The sequence below is a fragment of the Ambystoma mexicanum genome, chromosome 8 (genome assembly GCF_040938575.1).
Source record: "Ambystoma mexicanum isolate Mex_15411 chromosome 8, UKY_AmexF1_1, whole genome shotgun sequence".
Taxonomy (NCBI): Eukaryota; Metazoa; Chordata; class Amphibia; order Caudata; family Ambystomatidae; genus Ambystoma; species Ambystoma mexicanum.
Window position 1 is genome coordinate 510364856 of NC_090929.1, and position 23048 is coordinate 510387903.

At 44.9% G+C, this 23048-nt stretch overlaps 1 protein-coding gene across 2 annotated transcripts in view; it reads left to right on the plus strand.

The window, feature by feature from the left end:
- SKI (SKI proto-oncogene) overlaps positions 1 to 23048 on the plus strand; it is a 196922-nt gene that overhangs the window by 162148 nt on the left and 11726 nt on the right. The window contains exons 2-7 of one of the 2 annotated variants that reach the window (XM_069610181.1): positions 7288 to 7407; positions 9963 to 10078; positions 10763 to 10843; positions 15507 to 15784; positions 17153 to 17460; positions 18839 to 19069. In XM_069610181.1, the coding sequence (XP_069466282.1) occupies positions 7288 to 7407; positions 9963 to 10078; positions 10763 to 10843; positions 15507 to 15784; positions 17153 to 17460; positions 18839 to 19069 (1134 nt within the window). The remainder of the gene's footprint in view (positions 1 to 7287; positions 7408 to 9962; positions 10079 to 10762; positions 10844 to 15506; positions 15785 to 17152; positions 17461 to 18838; positions 19070 to 23048) is intronic. The other variant, XM_069610182.1, reaches the window with a different exon arrangement.

A 23048-nucleotide genomic window follows, 5' to 3' on the forward strand; every position in this document is an offset into this window, starting at 1 on the left:
ACTGGCTGGCTTAAGATTGTGTCCTATCCGTTTTGGTGAATGTATAATTCTTGCCAAATTGAATCAACCTATCCTCACAAAATGAAAGTACAGCTTGGCATTCTACAAAACACTGGGTTGGAGCATTGCTACTGTGGTCAAATGAGAAAAGCAGATTTAACACAAGGCTTTTGATGTCCCTTTTTTATTAAAATGATCAGCATGTAATTGGTTTGACTGAAGTTCAATATAAAGTACATGTCAAGGACGACAAGACCTTTTGCATTATCAAGATGCATCGGTTTATTTTATGCATGGATTCTAAATATAAATTGCTTCAGTGAATAGGCCTTTATATGCCCTCTTGAGACTGTGTATGCTGTTCCCGTCCTTTCATGTATTGCATCACAGAAAATGCACGGAGACTTTGGTTTGCTACAGTGTTTACCTGCGTATTTCACTTCAGATTTAACAGCTGCTGTTGCATCACACAAGTTAACTGGTGCTAAACTTAATTTACTACGTATTGGGGGTGCTTTGATTGTAAAATAATATTTAAATGCTGATTGACAATTTAGATGCATTTTTTTGGGGGAATTTTTTCTATGTCAAAACTCTATGGACGGGGATCTGACGGTTTCCAGCGTTCACTTTTTTCTTCTGCTTTTGATGTGGTTCTGGGCAAAGATTTTCTGAGAGGTTGCATGTCTAGAGCCAGTTCCCAAGTTTGACCATGTAGGTTAGCCCCGTGGGCGTCTGGGCAGAGCATCGTGGGAGCAGCCAATGTTATGTCTGGACACGACCACGTCAAACTCGCAACTGGCTTCCAATTCATAAACACTAATTGTGGTTTTGCATTCTGAAGACTGCTGGCTCCCTCATTGTTAACCAAGCTCGATGGGGGGGGGGGTGTTCTTGTCATAAGGTGCTACTCATTTAAGGAGGAAGCATTCAACATTTTTGTGGCAGTAATGTTTAGCTTCTGTCTGGCCGTCCTGTTTTGGCGGTGATGGGATCCTTTCTTAAATTGGTTTCCCTCCAGTTATATTTGGACTGTATAAATTAGATTGTACCTCATTGACTGAAGTACAAGTTATTTTGTGAGTAAGCTTTCCTTTCTTTTTTCTTGTTTTTAACTTGAATTCGTTCCTCCTTCCATACTTTAAAATGTTTGATTTGTCAGCTGAAAACCTAGTTTCCATCCTTCTTGTAAAACTTCTAATCGAAGATATTTTTCTTAAAAATGTAGCAAAGGTGTTTTCTGGTATTTTATTTACTTGTGTTTTTTTGCCATATTTGAACTTTACGTCTTGGCATTCTTAATTGGACATTACCATACTTCGGGGGCTGTTAAAACCTTGTGGTGTTGCAGCATATGCTGATTAAGCAATACAACCATTCTGTACTGGTACATCAGCGATTGCGATGTATTTTCTGTAAACCAGGCCATTTTGATTCTTTTCCAACATGGCCTCCTACCTCTGCGATGGTGCCCTACTATGGGAACGACACCTCTCTCGATTTCTCTACTCGCTCAAATCTGGCCACCCTAGGCGATTTGTCAGGCAAGAGTTGAGTCATGTTCTACCTTCTGCTCTTTATACAGGTGGGACTTTTGAATCGGTTTCCTCAGAAGAGGTAGATCATGAACCCCAGCAAAGTTTTCTGATCTATTATCATTATTGTATTTCTTTTATATTTCATTTTTCAAGATATTTGGCTAAATCCTCCTGGACACTAGTTAACTCTTGGCCCATAAAACACGTGTTACTCGGGTTGAAAAAATGACAAATGTTTTGCAACACTCGCGGGCAGAGACTTCATTTTTCCAAGTACACGCTATAGTGGGTTGTGCCTCATCGCGTTTAATAAAGTGCTATGGGCGTGTATGTTCGCCCTGAATTCCCATAAGGAATCCTTGTAGAACTACCCAATCCGGAAGTTGAGTTTAAAGGAAAGCGTGTGGACCTCACTGGCGAGAACTCCATTTTTGGCCTCCTTCTTGGTGCTTTATTTGGCTTTAACTCTACTTGCAATGTGTCTTTCCATCAAACCACCCTTTAAAAATCTCTTGACTCGCAATTCCAGAAATGCCTTTTTAGGATTTTCCCCAAAAGATATTGCACGCCACAAGCTGTGAGGAAGCGGGATTGGAGGGGTGCATAAGATCCTTGCGAGAAAAGTCTTGTTTGGATGAGCACTCTGGATCAGACAATGGGACAGCTGGAATTAAGGGATGCTCAAGGTCTGGCAGCAGGAAAGGCCAGTTGAAAAATTGGCTTGTTCGATTCGAAGTCAAAAACATGGCCACCAAACCATATCATCTTCCACGTATACATTTTGGGCCGAAAAAAAACCTTTTAATATATACAAGGACTCTTCGCCGTAGTGTCTCTGCAACCAAAATGTCATACCTGTACTGGCTTGCCGTGCAAGATTTTTACTGAATGTTAGTAAGTTGTCAACAGGTGTTAGTAATTTTGTGGGTAAGGGAGCAGAGTTCTATCTTGGCGTTTGGATCTTTTACTGATGTGTTTTTTTTTCACTTGTTTCTTTTTACATTTTTTGTCTGACACTTCATTATCCCCAACAAATCTCCCTTTTGAGGTTTCTTTCAGCCAGTAGCTGCCGGCTGCGCCTGGGCCTGTGGTTTGTGATCTTAGTGAGACTGTCTCTGAATTTTCACGCCTCACTTGTGCGTATTGCGGAAACAGGAAGATCCACCCTTCCCTTCGCAAGGCGGACCCAGACTTCTCTGCACGAGACAGCTGCAGAAAAAGCAGCACAGCTATTGCTTTGGTTCTCAATCTTTAAGACCACATTTTCAATTGGCAAACCTGGCACAATGTCTGTGCTGACGACAGCAGGAGTCTAAGGTGACCTCACCAACCTTACTCTGGTGTCTAGGGCGTCCTGCCCTGGGCTGGTGGTGTCTGAGATGCGGCATTCCAATTCCATGCCTAGTTTTTCGAGGTACCATGGGCTATATGCAATAATACAGTTGTACCTGAATAAGGTGCAGTCCATGGCTGGTCTGGTTTCAGAGGTGCAGTGTTTGAGCGTTCATAATCTTATCTGATTGGCTTTCCCGTCCCACAGGTCAGTCACCCGAGCTCGTGCTAGTAAATGATTTTGCGCTTTGCGCTTTGCAAGGAGCATGTGCAGAAGCCGCCTTACCATGGTTGTGCAGTTAGTGACCCGACCCCATCGCCTGATGACAGCCTGCACTGGTTCCTCCGGCTCTCTGGTTTCTATGAACGGATGAATGTTGAAGCCTCTTGCGGCCTGCAGCGCGGTGCACCTGCTCCTCGCCTGTGTCAAGTCCTCACGCGTTCCCCGATAGCCCCCATTGGCCCCCTTCATAGCTGCTTCACTGCACTGCAATGGCACAATCCCCCTTTTCACCACTATGCTGGCAAGGATCCGGGCCCCAGAGCTCCTATTCAGACTTCGAAAAAGTAAACGTGGCCCGTCAATCATTCTTAACACCCGAGAGGACACGAAAGGGTAATCGGCGGAAAGGGTTTATGCGGCCATGTAGGGAGTATTCTTTTGTTGCAGGTTTTATGACATTAAGCGAGTAACCAATGAGCTGGCAATGGGAAAGCTGGAGACCACTTGCAGTCGAAGAGTCAAGAGTAGGCGGGGAATGGCAGACCCACTGTGTCTGGCTACTTTTATCTGCCATCAAGTTATGTTTTGGACTGCAAGAGCGTGTTTTTTAACACTTTCAAAGCAAACGGGAAATAATAGTTTCAACAACGTGGCAACGTTATTTTTGTTATCTTGTTCTTACTTAAGGTTTTAGTTTGATAGCCAACATTTTTCTTTCTTTTTTCATTTATAGCTGTGCACAAACCCTGAGGCATCTAGGCGCTAGTTACAGTACAAGAGCAGTAGTAGAACAGTCCACGGTGTGTGGGACCGAGCAAGAAAGTTGCATACAGGTAGATCATGAATGCACACTGTGGTAAATCTTCCCCTCATGGTATGGGGGCTACATCAGGTGGCAAGTAAGCATGTTGTCATAAAGGCAACATTCTGGTGGGTGTACAAACATGTTTGGTGGGTTTAAATCTACCCCCTTCCCTGTAGTGATCGTCCCGCTTCCACTACAGAAATGTAACCCCAATTTTTAATGTCATGGTGAATACGGAGTTACCATGATCGACGTACATCTTATTTGTCATATCAGAAAGCTGGTAATTTAACAACGAGCAAACAGTTGGCAAGTGGGGGGGGGGGCGGGTGCCACGCGGGCAGGTTGATGCCCAAAGTGTGCCTAAATGAACAAGCTGTGACCGGTCCTTTCGCAATCAAAATTGCAGTACAATGAAGGCCTCTGCTATTATGGTGACCCTCGCCAGGCAGTTTGTCCATCCGCATCAGTTGGGAGTAGGTGCGCAAACCCTTTCTAGTTTCAGCGTGAAAGGAAGCCTCGAGAAAGGAGCAAGAGTACAGATAATCCCTTCACTCTAGGGCCCACGGCTGGTGGGAAACGGAGATAACGCGTGGCAGACCTGCAGTCCCACACGTAGGAAGAGAAGCGAGCATTCGCACAGCATCACGTCCTTTTATATTTGCCGGAATCGTTTTGGGGTGCTTGTTTCCATTTAGGGCATGTTCAAAGATGCACTGGTGAGCAGGGAAATCGAGACCCTGCCCGATTGGTTGTGCCTCTGATACTTTGGGTCCGATTCACAGAAGCGTTTAATAATGGCGAAAACCCATTGAAAATCACTGTGTGATTCAGGCCCTTTATTTGTAAGCCTGCCCTAGCCCCATTGGCTCTTCGGGAGCTACCCATGTTGGGCAGTCTCTACCTATTTCTGCACCTCTAATGTCTCCATGTTTTGGGGATGCATTTGTTACACGAGGGTGCACTTTTTAAGGGTCCCTGCGATTGGCCTAAAGACATTTGAATGTTTATGGGTCATGGGAATTTAAGGGGTAAGAGGGCTTTGCAGCATTTTTTAGGGGGCATTGATGTAGTGTTACACCACTGTTGCTACAAAGGAGAACACACAGAAATGCATTGTGTAGTGACTGAGGGAGGTATACCTTAGCCAAAGGGAGGAACATTTGTACCTGGGAGGAACATTTGTACCTGGCCTATTGAGGATATTGTAATGTCTCTTAAATCCGGTAGCCCTTTATAGTGGCCACCTCCTCCTCATTGTTAAATCTTACTTTGCGTCTGAGCATAGATTCCAATTAACTTCTTTCCCATTCATTCGAAAAACGGCTTATTGCCTTAAACACATTTGTGTTTGTTTTTTTTTTTGTTTTAGATGGAACCAACTTATTTCTCTGGCTGTTGCCCTAAAATAGGCAACACGTGTTGCTTTGAAACCCTTCTGCTGGCGGTCACTTAATGATATCTCAAAGCCAGATTTTATGCAAGACTTACTGCTTAACGAAAGTAAAATAGGGTAGAAGTGGACTTCATCAAAAGGATAGCACTTTTGGGTATGATCTAGTGTATTTGTGCGGATGGGGATGACGGGATACATGGGGGTGTAGTGTACATGAGCATAACATGCTGGGGTTGGGGAAAGTGCTAAAGGTTGCTGGGCGGAGCACTCTCGATTCTTTCTGGGACACCAATTGGAAGCCTTTTTACTACCTGGTGACTCCATTATGTCTCTGCCTTAAGGCCCAACTGGTTCAACCTCTCGCCTTTTCTGCCCCCATCATTTGTTTGCTCTCTTGAGCGTTGCATCAAATCCAATTACCACAATTCTCCACTGGATAGATTGTGTGAAGTGTGTGCGTGTAGGACGGCATCTTTAACCCTTCTCTTCTGGCTGTCTGACAGCCTTGCTTACACAGAATGGTGTCCCTGCAGATGTGCTCAGAAAGGCCTCTTTTCTATGCAGAGTGTTGCCACCTGTTCTTGCAGCCTGACCCCCCCCCTTTCCCCCCCCCCCCCCCTTCGCGGCCCTCCCCTACGTCCCCATTGAATGGTACTGGCAAAGAAACCTTGCCAAATGCCTGGGCAGTTTGGTCACCGCTTCTTTGCAGAACGCATCACTTTGTGATGAAGTTACTTTTTCCATGTGCCCGGTCACAGTACGAGGTTAGCAAAAACACACATTTTCTGTTTGGATATCGAATTATATTCGGCACAAATACCGCTAGTAATTAAGACGGCATGTTTGGAAAGCAAGCGCCCCGGCTGCAAGCAAATTCTGGAAGTGTTGCAGACGGCAGCAACTGTCCCAGTGCTGCTGTACACGGCATTATTTGTGCGATTGTGTCGTCTCCAACTACTGCTAGATGTGGTGTTGTGCCTTAGTGAGTGTGCCAAGTATCGCGTCGATCAACCCTTTAAATGCCTCGATGTTGGGTTATAACGCACGCTTGACTATTGCATTTTGTGATTTCATGGGTCTGAACCGAAAGCTCCGGTCTGACCGTGAGAGTGGTTTACAAGGCTGACTGGGACCCACTTCGGCAGCAAAGACAAACTTGGCAATTTACCCAGAACACACTGCAGCTGTGAGTGAGTGAAGTCATCGGCCTAACAACCATTGCAAATAAAAACTAAATACCAAAGGAAACACAAGGCTCTCCGTGTTCTCCCGGTTTTTAACTGTATTCTTTCCAGCCCGAGGCGGCGTCAGATAGTCATCCCGCTGCAGTGAGAGGGAATTCATTCATGCGCTGGGTCCTGTGATTGCACTTTGCCACGGAGTGACCCTTCCAACACCCCGCTTATCCCGCCCCTCCCCCACTGTTGTATCGCAGGCTCTCGGGGCCGCATCATTCACTTTTTCCGATTAACAAAGGACGTGCCTTTGTCTGTTGGCCGGAGTTGGCTTGCTCTTGTCCTTGACATGAGAGGGCCATGGTAACGTTTTTACTGGCTTTGTTAATAAACTGAAGACCAAGAACGTCCGAGCTCCATGGACACGTCTGGTAAAGAGGGGAATGGCGCTCTACGCACTGCCCGTGTGCTTGATCCGCCGCCCTTGCCACTGTATCCGAAAATGACGTATGCCAATGTGACATGCAGGACACAGCGTTTTTGGCTGCACCGTAGCTGCTCTTTGAATCCCAATGAACGGGAATAGGTGGATCTGTCACTCTTCCAAATGCCAGTAGTCCGAGGGTTACTTGCTCGATTCTACTGGCTAAGTTGTAAAGCTACATTGCACATTGCTTTATTGTGAGCTCAAGATTAAGGCTTGGAGTGTAGAAATTACCTACATTTTGATGACTAGGGGCTGGGAGTGCGGGAGGCGGAGTGACCTATAATGTTAGTAGTGTAACTTTGTATTAATCATTCTGCTTTTTTACTTGTAGATTTCTTCCGAACCAGCTGCCAAAAAACCAAAGAATGATGACCTTCCTGATCCATCTCCCTCTTCCGCAGAGAAAGAGAAGCAGTCAAATTGGTTGCAGTCACTGGCAAATTCCAACAAGGTACCATCATTTACAATCCCATGTTGTGGTGCCATAGCTGTGTTTTGATGTCTTGTGTTTTTTTTGTACAGTCATGAGGCCCAAGTGTCTACCAATATGTAGCAAAAGCACTCCTACTTTCATCACCTTTTGGATGTCTCACTTGTATCTCCCGGTCAGGGATGGGCAATTCATCAATGAAATAGCAGGATGTCTGCTGGGCGATGATACGGTTTTACTTACAGGGTAGCACATCTGTGTTTACAAAAAAAGCTTTACAACTTTTTCATTTTGTAGAACAACTTTGAGTTGTTTTTAATTTAAATGTTTGATTTTTATATATCTTCTCAGATTGCCATGTTAATTATGCTGCTTTGACTGCAACATTCTTGTCAATAACAGCCACGACATATTTCGATCTACTCGGATCATCACTTACGTCAGCGCAACTGTGCCAGCCATGAACTAACCATGCTTCTGGGGTTCCGTCAGGAATCCATGAAAGTTTCTATCCGTCACATTGGTTCTCGGTTGGCTCATTCCACACCACAGACTATTTATTGTCAGGCAGCAACTGTGCCAGATTGCGACTCTAATCCAGCTCAGGCCTTCCAGGGAAAGTTGCTTAGCAATCTGCACCAACAACACAAAAACTTGAGCCGAGATCTCATAAAAGGAACCCATCCGCAAGCTTCTCACATGTTGCCCGGCCTAACATCATGCCGGTTCTCCAGGGTGGATACAGTATGTGTTGCTGGGTGGTAGGTGCAATGAACAGTCACTTCTATGAAATACTGGGTATATGTAATACTTTCCCACCCTAATGGCCCTGGGTCTAAATTGCCAGGAGCTGGGAGATATTTAGCTCCTGCTTCTAGCCTAGTAGGGCCTAATTATCTTCAAAAAAACTTTAAACAAAACTACCAGGAGCTACATTTGACTCCTGATGCTAGATGGTCATAAACAGATACCTGTGTGACATTAACTCTAGAATGTATGTGGAGACGCATTAGGACATATTTATAAGACATTTTGTATGAGTCATGTATAATGGACAAAATGTTAGTGTGCATCTCATGTGGAAGTTAGATGTGACTTACTATATACCAGCTCATTGTTAATGAACATTAACTCCAGCTTAATACATTGTCTGATACCGAGGAGTTGTTTTTAGCTCCTGCTTATCAAATTCTTATTTCGATCCCTGTATTGTGTGGGTAGTTTTTCAGTATCACTTGCTTTTTCAGCACCCAAATGATGTAACTGACACACGGGGCCTCATTACGACCCAGGCGCTAATGGGTTAACGGCGCCGTAAAAGGCTGCGGCACCGTTAACCTATTAGCGCCTAATTACGAGGTCCCTTTGCGCTGGTAAAGCCAGCCGTTAAGGTCGGGACCCTAAGTACGGTGCCGCAATCTGCGGCACCGTACTTGGCGCCTTCCCCATTCCCTTTGAGCCCTATGGGGCAAAAATGGGAATGGGGAAGGGCCATGGCGGCATGGGGAATTAACGCCCCGCCAACCTTGGAATGGGGTGGTAATTCCCCATTCCGCCATGGCGGACACCGGCGTGGACCATGGTGCTAATATGTTCCTCCGCCTGGGTCGTAATGAGGCCCAAGGACTCCCAACGAAAGTTATCAACTTGTTGCTATGTAGGTCATTTTTATGTTGAGCTGAATGGTTTAAAGGGTAGAGGAGGTTAGGTCTATGAATGTTATACCAGGTCTTTATCTAAAACTCAGAACGCAGTCTTTTTTGCTGTTTGTTCTTCCTGATAGTATGGCATTATGTTCTCGGGGTCACAGCATTTACATCTTGCAAAGAGACACAAATCGCTTTTGCCTTTAAAGGCGAGAAACAAAAAATCCTTGTCTATCAGTTGATGTTGCATTTCACCCAAAAGGCTCTCAATACCCAAAACAGGCATTGCTTATCACCTCCAACTAAATGTACTGGCATACCTGGGACTCGTGTACAGTGACTGGTTGTGGGCCGTTGGCCAAAGTGTGCGTTTGGGAGGTGTTTCATTATGGATAGAATAAAATCTTGCAATGTAATTGCCCGTGTCAGAACATGGTCTTTCATACACTTGTGACGATACTGGCCAAAGCATTTTGATGGGTGCTAGCTTGGATTTTTTTGTATTGTGCTACAAAGCTAACACTAGACAGTTTCATATCCTTATGGTCGAATTTCTCCAGTTCTGACTTTGTACAGCAGTGTTTGTTGTTTTTGCTCAATACAAAAGCCCAAGCTTTCACGTCCCAAACACTGAAGCGCTTGGATAAACGCTTTTCAGTTTGTTGCCCTCCACATTGCTTAGCACTGGACTTTGAGGTAACCCTCTAATCATAGTAGAAGTGCAAAGAAATCCTTTTCCCTAACTGATTTAGCATGCACATCATAGGGGCAATTCTTGCACTCTATATACAAATGCAAAATGCTCTCCAAAAGAAGCCAAGGACAAGTGATTAAGCACTGATTTCTGCCTTCTGTTTTAGCTATACTTTGACACTGAGTGCAGTCTTAATATATTTTTCATTTTATCTTTTTTTTTCATGTTAACTACAGAACATTGGCTGCATGCATCCTCGGCAACGGCTCTCTGCCTTCCGGCCCTGGTCTCCAGCCATTTCAACAAACGAGAAAGAAATGTCTGGACATCTTCCTGCGCTCATCCGGGACAGGTAAAGTGGGGTGCAAGAGCAATTTTGTATAATGGCACAGTTACAATGGTCTCTTGTAACTGAGAAACCTGTCCTCTACCTCTTCCCCCACGTTCATCAGAGAAACTTGCCTACCGTTCTCCGACTGGCTAGCATGCAGAAGTGGCACCGTAAACCAACCAGTTTGAGAAAGTGGCTCCGCTCATTAGAGCAATTTAAAATGCCAATCAATTCGTTTATATGTAGTGTCCCAGCTAGCAGTGTGCTTAGTTTCCCGCAATGCAATGCACTTTATGGAAATGTTCTAGATAGTCCTGTGCTTCTAGGTTATGTCTACCCTCTAGAACTGGTGTACTCTGTGGATAATTCCCATGCACTGAGGACTGTAGATTAGAAGTAGATCGCGGTTCCTTCTCAGTAAGATGTTAATGGAACCGCTGATTATGCCAATTCTTGTACAGTAAATCTACAATAATGCAGGCAGTTGGTGCTTTTTTTGCATGGCGAGCCACTGTGAACCATTCTTGCAAGATCAGGCATAGCTTAAATTGGACTCGTTCTACAGATATTTCAATGAATGGGTCCGTGTCCTCTTAAATTTCTTTTCATCAACAGTTGCATTTTTTTCTCGTTTTGCTGCCTCTCATTGTCTGTCTCACACTTTCTTTTTCTCTACCCTCTGTCCCATGTTTGATTTCATTATAGGGATGAGTTATCCTTTCTTAGCACGGGTCCCCCTGTGCTACAGACCCCAGAGCGTATGGTCAATCATTCCGAACATAATGCGTAAGTGTTTGGCTTTTTTTTTAAAGGTTTTCTTATGTATACTTTTCCTGTTTGGTCATTTGACACAAGGTATTCACTGTGTAATTGTTAATTTGCTGTGCTTTTGGAACTGAAATACTATACAGGGGTTGCATCAAATGGTACATAGGATCTCAAGGGTTAAACATGTGTAGCGATTTATAATATTCACTTTCATATTGCTATTAGAGTGCTCTATAATAAAATCCACAATGGTGGTTGCGGAGGGGGGTTGGTGGGAGGATAAGGGAACCATACGATTTGACCAGAAAGAAGATTCTTAATAGTTGGTAAATCTCATTAGTTCACCAAGATGACTTTAGAGGATTATAAGAAAAAGTTGCTCGTTATGAAATCTTATCTTGTAGGGTGTGCTTTTAATGTTTCATGTAATTGTTTACCAATGATATTGCATACAAATATCCATAACTGCAAATTACAAGATTTAGGACCATTCACGATTTTACATAAAACACATATACGAGCTCTAGATTTCAAATATCCCTGCTATGCCAGTAATGTTATACACATGAAAATATTCCTCATACACATGTAATATTTCTAACAATTTTGATGAGTCCCTTGGGGTCGTCCCTTTTCCTTGGTAGGTGGATCTTTCTCATGGGGGCCAGGGAGGTGAGGCCGCTACCCGATAGTCCCCCTGGGGGTGGTACTCAGCTGGAGGATCCCATGGGGGAGCACGCCCTATGTGGGAGAGGTGAAGTCTATTGAAGGACAACGCAGTATGTTAACCACCATGCCGCCCGGCATTGCTCGCCCAATAACATGGATTGGGCCCAATTACCCCCACCCTCTGTCTCCTTTCTTCTGCTAGTTACCTCATACACAGCAACCCCGTCTATCAAGTAGACCATACTGTGACGAGGAAGAGTGAGGGAAGAATGAGAATGTGTGACTACAAAAGTACTGCCACGAGGAAGAGCAGGGCAATGAAGAGCCCTACGCAGAGCCAAGACAAATATGCTAGCTGTCTGTGACACGAGAGTCAATCCGCCATAAAAACTGACGGATTCTCCTCCGTGTCAGTCCGGCCACAGAGGAGAATCGAGCTGGAGAGCAAAGCCGAGCAGAGGGGACACCCTACAGACAGAACACCTTTAGAGGGGAAGGCAGGGTACGAGCGAGCGGAGTAGAGCCAAGACTTACCCAAAGTCTGGGGAACCTCATGTGCAGTGGCAGGAAGACAGCCAGCCTAGTGGTCCAGGCAGGACCTGATGTGCAGGGGGGAGAAACCGGCGTGGTGGAGCCCGTGAGAGCAGACCGCAAAAGCCCAGGGGAAGCTGGAGAAGCTCACTTGTGTTGCAGACGACCGGAACCCACCGGAACCCTTTTAGACCAAGTAGGAAGGTACGCAGAGAGGGACCGGGAAGGCACTGGTAGACCCTAGAGGTCATGGTTGGGAGGAAGTGCAGACCCATCTTCCTCGTCCCAGTGGTACTAAGCAGAAAGAGCAAACCAGGACATATTGGGTGAGAGAATACCCCAGGCAGACCTTGAGAGGCCTGGCAGAATAGTGAAACAAACCTGATTAAAAGACACTATAAACCGAAGAAGCGGGCCTGGGACCCGAATATTGAGAAACTTGGAGAATTGTTTATGCAAGGCAATGCTGTGCAGGATAGCGCACTGGGCTGGACTGAAAGGCACTATAAACCTGAGAAGGGCATCTGGGATCCAAATAGCGAAAATCTGAGAGTTGTACACGCGAGAGAACACCGGGCAGGATAGTGAACCAGGCTTAAGAGAAATTAGAAAGCTGAGAAAGAGGTCTGGAGCCCATCTAACGAGAAAAGACAAGACCAAGGTTGAGAAAGGTATCCTTTGGCAAAAGACAGAGGAACAAACGAAGAGCGAAATCTCCTCTAAAGTCAAGAAAAGACCGGGGGAAGCGAAAGAGACCCTTTGACGCAAGTTATAAAACCAGAGAAAGAAAGATGTATCCTTTGGTAAAAATACAGACATTATTAATGCTACTGAAAGAAAGGCTTGGCGAAGGAAGACGTTGATCAATCTTGTTTTGGAACTATAAGCTAATTGCCTGAGGAGAAGGTCTGGGGAAACGAGAACTCCACCCCATCTGTGTGGACCAATTCAGAAAAGACCAGTGACGGCCAGGGAAGAAGGATATGTCCCATCATTCACAAACTGCCTTTATAGTTGGGACGGAAATAGGTTTGAGACATTGGATAGTGGACTATTTCTTTTTGACGTCCCTTCTTACGCCATCCATAGTTTTAAGGCAGGAAAACCTCTCTTAGTTATAGGGACAGGTAGGGTGCTTCCTTTATTTCTGTTGCATACAAATGTGTGCCAACAAGCATGCCACCTTTGTGTTCGCGTCCACTTCTGCACCCTTACACAATACATTATATTCTCAAGACAAAATTCAATGCTCATGGAGGGCAGTGGCTCGAGAGTGATGTGGACACAAGGTTATTGCATCCCCTCCATCACTCAATCAGTTTAATGGTGCATTTATGTATGCCTGGTAGGTTGTTCACAGAGCTAAAACGCATTTGGCTATTTCTTTTTATTTACTAAAAAAAAAGGCTGTGTTCTGCTACCCAGAACAAAGTTATATTTTAGTGCAAAATTATGTAGTTGTAGTATGCCACAACGAAAACCTTTGAGTGAAGCGTGATTTTCCATTTCATGTACAGATCATGTTTTTCTTAACATTCCACTAAAAGAATGGAATTGTTTGAATTTACACATTTCAGCTCGATTTTGAGCCTGGAATCGCATAGGTAAAATACAGCAGTGAATTGTGTCATGATAATGATGGCGTCGGAAAGCTTAAATTATGAATGATACAACATCTGATGCATGTGTAATTTTGTTTTGTTCATATTCATCAGAATGTAATCTTTTTCACGATATTCCACTGAAAAATTTCAGTTCAGAAGGGTAATGCACTGAAAAAAGCAGAAGAAAAAACAGACTGGCACAGATAACTTGGCATCTGCAGGAGGGGCTATGTAAACTGTAATGCTGTGATTGTTTTTCAAATGCTTAATTTCATCTCTGCCTGAGGAAGTGGAGACATTCCACGAAAGCTTGCAAATATTGTTAGCCTAATCAAGGTATTGACTGGTTGTTTTCTTCTCAGTGAGGTGTGTATTAGAAATTGCACTCTCCCCACACATTGCAATCTTCAAGGTCTAAATAGTACACTGTTTAGTGGGGGAAGGGGCAGTGAAATTGAAGAGCAGGTAAAGAAGAAACAGCCCACTCTTGGTGCTCTCAGGAAGGCAGGACAGAATGGGTTTGTGTCGGTCATAGTAGGTGCAGTCCAGTTGAGACTTGATATATGTGAAGCTAGTCCCTTTGCAAGATCGGAGGTAGCACGCATCAATTTATCAGACATGTGCCTTGAAGGCTGAAAGATGGGATACACAACCAGTTATGGGTTAGGCATGCGACTCTTGGAGCCCAGTGTGGTACCTTTGTGTCATAGCCAATCTCAGGATTGTGTTGCATCACAATCCTGAGGAAAGGACAGGGTTTGACTAGAGCCTGGGGCCCTGACAAGTCGCTGGGAAGCTTTCAGCTAGTGGGGTTTGAGGGCAGAGGGGGCTGGAGGGAGTTTGGCAATTATTAGCCGGTCAAGTGGCACAGCGAGTAGAGCGCTCGCTTTGACACCCGTGCAGAGCCTGTTAACGCAGGTTCGAATCCCGGCGGGGCCAAACTCAGCCTTTCATCCTTCCGAGGTCGATAAATGAGCACCACACACCGTGGGTAATAATAAGCAGCGCTCGGATACCTGAGGGTTTGTAGCGCTATATAAAAGCCTAATTATTATTATTATTATTATTATTATTATTATTATTAATTGCCTTGGAGAGGTTGGTACAGTGTCAGTTGAATGCCTGTGAATGCCTTTGGTGAGATAATCTTAGGGACATGTAGACTTCCAAATCCTAGTGGAAACCAACACGTTCCAGTGTTTGCAGTGAAAGTAAAAGTAACGGGCTGAGGCAGAAGCGTTGTGCTGTTTCAAAAGCATCCCACCCCCAAGCGTGATCTTTTCAAACTGCACATCAATTCTCAGCCTCTGCTTGAGCCAATTACTGTTACAAGTATTGAAAAGGCTGGAGAACGACTAGTTCCCCTCAGAGTGGCTGCATCAAATTTGAGAAGATTTAGTGTGCTGCGGAGGGTGAGCCTCCCAAGCTTCTTTCAGCAGCAACTGTGTTCTGGCTGAACAAAGAGCTAGACATGGGATTGGAGAGATTTTATTAAAAAATGCTCGTCGTCGTACCCGCCCCACACTCCCAAACATCTCGGATCACAAGTGGCAAAAAAAGCCTTGCTGTGGCAAGATACCCTCTTAAAGGAGGCAGTTTAGGAATGTACATAAAATGTAATTCTGACCAAGTTGTGAGGGCCATGGCTAAGAAAATATTTTGTTGCATTTCAGTTTTTGCTCCTTCTCCAAGACAAATCCAGTCGTGTATGACCCGAGCCAATATTCATTAAAGCTGCAGTTTGGTCCATTGCGCATTTGTTAACACTATGGTTTTGCTGCAGAATTTGAAGGCCCTTCATTCTGCAAAATCAGAAGATGCTGAAAATGGAATCAACACCACATGCATAACTCGGTTTTTCCCTTACTTTGTTCTAGTTTCTACAACTACAAGAGTTTTGAGAATTCTGTGGCCCCCAACGTAGCGCTAGCACCTGCCGCAACACAGCAGAAAGTGATTCACAGCTCACCGGGTGCCACGACGACACCCCGAAGTAGTGAAACGCTTGGTAGCCCAGTCCAGTCCCGGAAACGGAGGCTGACTGCAGAAAACGCAGAGGTAACAGAGACGCCGGTACCCCCTGCAGTTTCTGCTGCTGAGGAAGAAAAAGAGTCTGAGGCTGAAATCGAGGTGGAAACGCGAGAGGAATGTAAGTGTGAGTGGATACTTTATATACACATATATATATATATATTTTTAAAAAATGTATAGTAAGTATACATGAAGGCTCCATCTATTGTAGAAACCATACCATTGACTTTGAAAGATAAAATCATTTCTCAATTTGAGGTTTCTGCTTTACCAGAAGCACAAATGAAAGGGTATTTTAAGCTGCAGGATTCAGTTGGGATTCATGAAACCCAAAAGGTTTCCCTTTATTTAGTGACTTTTTTTTAATTGCCAGTTAGAAAACCATGGCCTTGTTTAAGAGATGTGGCCTAGTGACTGCATTGTTCATTTGAGGAAAAACAGGTGGTCTTTATTTGCGAGTATGATCCTAAGCAATACTTTGTTTTATCCCGACATGACCGAGGTCCCTCTTCTGCAGAGTGCTCACAAAAGGCGAGATTTAATCTTTCATGCAGTGGTGTGAGGATTTCTTCGGAGCTTTCAGACTGTCTCCTTTCGAACCCTGACTTGTTTAGCCACAAAGACCAGTCTTCTGGCAGGACTTTGACCTTTGTACGTTTAAGAAAAAGTTGACCTGCATTTTTCTATGAGAGACTTCTGAAAGTGGACTTTCTTCTCATTAAGCAAAGTTTCCTTTCACCCACAGCCTCCGTTTGTGTGTACTTGGCCATGTCAAATTCCATAAAAATGTTTGCATACCCCTGTCAGGAAGTTATAGGACTAGTGCAAAATGGGTTGCACCCTTCTCTAAATGGTCCGCGTTTTCAGAGTTGGGTTTTCGTGTGCAACTTGGAAAACAATGAGGATGTTTCATATTGGCAAATGTCAGTAGGTGTCCCTGCCAAGCAAGTTACAAAAGGATGTTTTTGGCATGTTAAGTATTGGTGATAGTTGGTTATTAGTACATGGGGTAAAGGTAATTGTAATGATTTCTTTTCAGTATACAGCCCGTTTAAAGTGGGTTTGCTTTTTAGAAATGTAACAGGGCTGTTTCGCTATAGAATTTTTAAAACAAAAATGTTGAGCATACCCTGGGATCTTTGGTTCTAGAGATAGCTACTTGAGGTAAGCTCACGTGTTCAAATCCCAGCAGTGCCAGCTCATCCTCTCATCCTAATACGGTCGATAAATTGAGTACCACTAAATTGGCTAATGAAAAAAGAATCTTTAGTTGACAGCGCTTTGAAGCTGAAGGAGTCGGACATTGAGTGCTATATGAAAACCTTAGATTTATTATTGTAAGTCATTGACGATTTCATTATCGCATGTTTTTCAACCTGTATAACGCTCCTCAAATTTGGTTGTCAAGCTTGAGCAGGTTCTGCCCCTCTTAACTCATTCCATACAACGTTTCAGTGCCTGATTTTCCAATTTAAATCTGTTTTGCTTGTAGTGACCTCGCCGCTGTCGTCGTTGTCTTCTCCATCATTTACATCATCCAGCTCCGCAAAGGACATGAGCTCACCGAGCATGCCGGCGGCCCCCAGTGTCATCAGCACTTCGACATTTGAGGCCGCAGTGAACCCTGACTCTCACACCAGTGGTCTGGAAGCTGAGTTGGAGCACCTCCGACAAGCGCTGGACAGTGGCCTTGATACCAAGGAGTCCAAGGAGAAGTTTCTGCATGAGGTGGTGAAAATGCGGGTGAAGCAGGAAGAGAAACTTGGTGCAGCATTGCAGGCTAAAAGGAGCTTACAGCAGGTAATGTTTGCTACCAAACATCTCCCCTGATCACATTGCTCTAAGAATCCAGCCCCATTCTGCCAAACCATCAGCTTATTCCTCCGGTTTATACTCTTCAGTCCTGTTTGTGTTGGCTGGCTTAATCCGCTGTCTGTGTAAATAAACATTGTAGTGTTGATCAAAGCACGACTCTTATCTTCATCTCACTCTTATATCCCAATCAACTGTTTGGAAGTGCAGCAGAGCATCAAGCTTACCGTCTGCAGAGTCACAACCTTCCCCGTTGTTGTATTAAAAAGAGCGAAATGTAAATAGTTATATGACTAGAGTGGAAACGGAGCAGCAGACAGCAACCAGTTGGTTCATTGTGATGTTGGGAGGGGTGAATCTCTCTGCTCTTGGTTGCAAAAATATTGGTACTGGCTCATTGAAATAATAGAAGGTTTCATTCCCACTTCATGGGTTTAAAAAGTGCAACCAGTGGGGGAGGGGGTGGGACGGAGAGGGCAGCTTCCTTCCCAGTCCAGCATGGATTCTAAATGCAGCCGCAGCGAAAGTCCCTGCCGGGGTAGCATTAACAATGGCCTGGCTAGGATTTGAGAAATAGTTCAAGTGGAACAGGATTTCCCTTTGCTTGACTGCAGGGTGTTGTTACTCAACAGCAGTTTTGCTTGATGCATAGGCTAGTTTCGAGGGAGAGAGGGAGGAAACGTTGCTTCTGGTGTGTATTTTTATCATATGCATTTAGCTGCCTTTTAACCCTAGGAGGGCCACACCATGTGCATAGCTTTAGTGCTACATTGTCTGTGGAGCAGAAACATTCTAGAACGACTGAGGCTATGGGAGCAGGGGTTAAGTGGGGGTGGGGAGGGGCTCGTGTAGGCTGCCCGGGGAGGAATTCCTGCAATACTTTTTCTATCTAGCCATGCCTAAATGTCTTTCCATTTAATTTGATCTTTTGACATCAAACTCCAAATAGCACAACTGCATGATTAATGTTAAATCTGTAATCTTGTGAAGTATCCCAATGTGTATGTTGAGCTGTTCCTCTTTCTCCACCTTTGCTCCTTTATATATGACTTTGTTTTGTTGAGTCCCTTTTCTTTTTGAAGGAAAATGGATGCAAGTTTGATAAAGTGAATTCACTTGTGTCGGGGATTATAGGTTTTGTTGGGTTTAAGGTTTTTATGATTTACAATATACCTTTTCAAGAGATCCCCCAGTAAAGACCTGGTTTTCTAGCTTGAGAATGCCTACCTTGAGAATGGAATGAACATGCGCTGTACCCAGTCATGCTTTTGAAGTCACCCGTTTTATCACATCAGTGTGCACGTTACAAGAGTACCTATGCATTTGAAAATCAGACAACCTTTTTCTACTTCCTCTACCCTCGTAGGAGTTGGAGTTTCTACGTGTAGCAAAGAAGGAAAAACTGCGGGAGGCAACCGAAGCCAAAAGGAACTTAAGAAAAGAGATTGAGCGATTGCGGGCGGAAAACGAAAAAAAGATGAAAGATGCCAACGAATCGCGTATACGACTGAAACGGGAGCTTGAGCAAGCCAGGCAGATCCGGGTGTGCGACAAAGGCTGTGAGGCGGGCAGGCTACGGGCCAAATACTCTGCTCAGGTGAGATTCCCCAAGAAGCTCACCCACCAGCCATCTCTAAAACTCAGACTTGGGTTTCTCAGAATTCCATGGCCCTACCAAGAAATTGTTTTGTTACCTTTGCCCCAGATCCTTGGTTATGTTGTTTCAAAAACCTTTCATTACCTCGCGTTCAGTTATTGAATATCCATGAAAGAGAATATCCTGACTCTCATTAAATGCCATGAATCCACCCTAACTGCAACCTGGAATGTGAGTTTGGAGGAGGCTCAATTGCTGGGTGTGTGTACCACTGTAGTGTTAAGATGGATGTGTTTTATTCTTGTGTAACTTTGCGGGAAATATTTACTTTTTTCATGTGCTTCTTCTTTCTGCCTCGATAGGTGTTTCCCCTCCACATACACTTGTCTTTAGAGTTTCAATAGTTTACATCCTTGTACTTTATTTGAATTATTTTGTTGTTACCGGAGGCAATTTTAAGGGTGTTTGTTGTTTTTAATTAGTTTCTTTTTTTAAAAACTACATTAGGCAATGTTGGGCTGTTAATCTCTGTTGTTTTCCCAGCTTTTTAATGTAAATCTTCTTTGTGTATTGATGGGGGAAATCTCCAATTTTCCTCCACCATTCACAGACACACACCCCTGCAGTACTTCCACTTTTTTAATTGAATATTTATATTGCGCTCATACACAGGTGTTTCACAGCGCGAACATTGGGGTTTGTATCCATGTTGTCTTTTAATTCTACCTTTCAAACTGTAATTGTTAAAGGCAATTTTGATCAGTTTCATTTTATAGCATTTTTGCCCCTCCAACCTTTTTTTTTAAATTGTGTTTAAAATAAACATAATGGTGGTCTCGTTATACTGCATGCTATGATACATTGTTTTATGTCATGCCTAATTGACACGTCTTAGGTCTTTCTTGCTTTGTACAAGGCTGAGAAGTGTTGTGAAGCAGCTGGAAGGTGACCTGAAGGACCCCACAAACTCTTTTTTAATAAATAATATGCATTAGAAGCACTTCATACACGAAACATGGCTGCAATTCTGTAGACTTGCAAGTGCTAGCTGGTAAGGCAGACTGTATTTTATTTATTTGATTGGATATTTGTATGGCGCCTATACAGCAGAAAGTGTTTCCAGGTGCCACAAGACAAAGGAGGGGGTGGCGGCAGAGGAGAAAAACAATAACGGTCCTACTAGGCCTCGTGACATTTGGTTTGTGCAAGTGCAGTGTCTGGAAGTGCAGGGGGGGGCAACTGGGGTAGGAGGGAGGGATAGGGCAAGAGTGTGAGGGAGAAGAAGAGGAAGGTCTTGAGAAGCTTCTGGAATTTAAAGAGATCTGGCTCAAGACAGAGAGGACATTCCAGAGGGAGGCAGCTGTAGAGTAGAGATCCAACCCCCCACTCTCTGCTTGGAGAAACGTCTAATTTTCAGACAGTTGGAGCTAGAGGATCGGAGGACTCTAGGAGGGAGTTATTTAGAGAGGGAGAGTTGGATGTAGAGAGGCAGATTAAGGAAGAAGCTATTGCAGTAGTCCAGCCTAGAGCTCTGGAGACAATGGGTTTCTGGGGGAAGGTGAGGAAAGGGAGCATTTATCTGAGGAGGTGAAGCTGATAGTAGGCCTTCTTGGCAAGGTAAGCTATATGAGATGAGCATGAGAGAGAGGAGTTGAAGATGGATGACACCCATGTTTTTAGCCTCACGTGAGGGGAAGGGGCCCAAGGAGGACGGTCCGAGTGTTGGTCGGAAGGAGAGTGGAGTAGTCCCAATGAGAAGGATCTCAGTCTTATTGGCGTTAAGGCAGCGATCGGTGGCAGCACACCATGCATAATTTACAGTCAGGCAGTCTGGAAGGAGAGGAGGGAAGCTAAAGGAGAGCTGTGTGGCATCAGCAGAATGCTGGAAATGAGGAGAGAAGTTGGAGATCAAATGGGCAAGTGGGGCAAGGGAAAATGTTGAAAAGTAACGGTAAGAGGATAGAGCCCTGAGGGACACTGCAGGTCGAGAGTGATGAGAGAAAAGGGCCCAGTTGAACTTGGGAGGCCCGATTTGATCGGAAAGAGGTCCACCAATCGTGTCCCTGATACCCAGGGTATCGCATGCCGGAATGTTTTGAAAGTGTCAAAGTCAGAAGACGGATTGAGGAGGATAAGGGCAGAAGCGTGGTTGCAGTCTAGGTTTGAGAGCAGGTCATCAATGGTGTTCAGGAGAGCAGTTACCGTGCCTCTAGCTGCTCTGAAGCCAGACTGGTGGTCGTGGAGGCAACCAACCGACTCGGTGTGATGGATTAGTTGGGGGGGAAATACCAACTTCTCTACTAATTTGCCCAGGAAGGGGGTAGTGGAGATAGGAAAGTAGTTAGCCAGGCATGCAGGGTCCGCAGATGGCGTTTTAAGGAGGGGGGAGCACAAGTGAGTGCTTGAGCGGTGTGGGGAAGGAGCCAGGGTGCGAAAGGGTGGTTACAGAACTCCGCCGAGGAGGGAGCGAGAGAGGCAATGTTGTCCTTGATGGTTCTAGTGGTGCAGGGAAGCAAACACCTGTTTCTAGGAGACTTTCATAGATCAGACTGTCTTGGTGACCTCATCAGGTGCTTTGGGTGAGAAGGCTGAGAGAAGGGGGGGAGGGAGAGGAAGAGATTGAGGGAGGCTTGCAAGCAGGTGGTGGAAGTACGGGGTTAGAGGAGAGAGGACAGTTTGGGTTGTGAAATGGCTGCCCAACGCCGTGCAGACGGGCTGAGAAGGTAGAGAAGTGGAGACTGCAGTAGGATTGGTAAATTCTTTACAAATTTTCAGCCATGTTAGTGGGACCAGAGATGCGGGATTCGATATGGGGCCGTTTCTTGGAGCCGATGGAGTCTGTATTGCTGATGTAGCAGGCGACATACCAGTTTGTCAGAGTATTTGCTAGAATCCAACCACTTCCGTTCCACCACTTTGCATTTGCATTTCAACAAGACTGAGTTGGAATTGGCCGGTCAGATATCACAGCGAGTTGAGCGCTTGTTCTGACATCCGTGCATAGCCTGCTGACGCAGGTTCGAATCCTGGCAGGGCCAACTCTTCCTTTCATCCTTCTGAGGTCGATACATTGAGTACCAAACAGTGGGACAATAACTGTTATTGTAGCGCTCGGATACCTGCGGGTTTGTAGCGCTATATAAAAATGAGTTATTACCAACTATTGCACTTGGAAGCAGGCTTCATGCAGATCCTCATGGCGGGGCAAGGATGTCAAGAGCGTTGGAGATGAGAGGTGAAGGTTAGTAAGAGTAGAGTCAGTGTGGGAGTGAATAGTAGGAGTGGGGGGTGAAGGAGGCGGCACAAGCGGCAACGGACACTTGCTTCATAGGTCGAATGACGGAGGAGACTGGCCGTGCATGGTCAGACCAGGAGAGTGGAGTAATGAGAGGGTTGGAGATGGAGCAATCTTCTGAGATGAGCGCACCCAAGGTGTGCCTAGCTGAATGGGTAGGGAGAGTCGCAGAGGTTGTGGAAATGTAGAGTAGCTGAATCAGGAGAGTTATGAATATTCAAGTCTCCAAGGAGGAGAATCTTTGAGGTAGAGGTTGGAAGTGAGGAAGCGATATTGGGCCACTCCGAAATGAAGGCGGAGATTGGCCCAGGAGTCCTATATATGGTAGTTGGAGGAGACGACACTCCAAGCTTGCAGACAAGACATTCAAAGGAAGAGTAGGATTGAGAGGTTATGATGGAATCAGGGACCCATTCAGGGTAGACAAAGGCCACTCCTCCTCCAGACTGGGTTTGATCTCAGCTTGGAATGGACCTTCTAGTCCTCAGGAAGGAGAGTGTCAAAAGCAGAGACAGAGCTGGCATTGAACCACATCTCAGTGAGGGGCAAGGACGTCTTCAAAGAGGTGACCGATATCAGTGGAGTGTTTGACAGCAGAGTGAGAATTGATGGTAGCTAGATGGAGAAGGTTCCCACTTTTTTAAAGGTCTTCTGAAGCAGGGTACAGAGGTGTGGTACACCCTT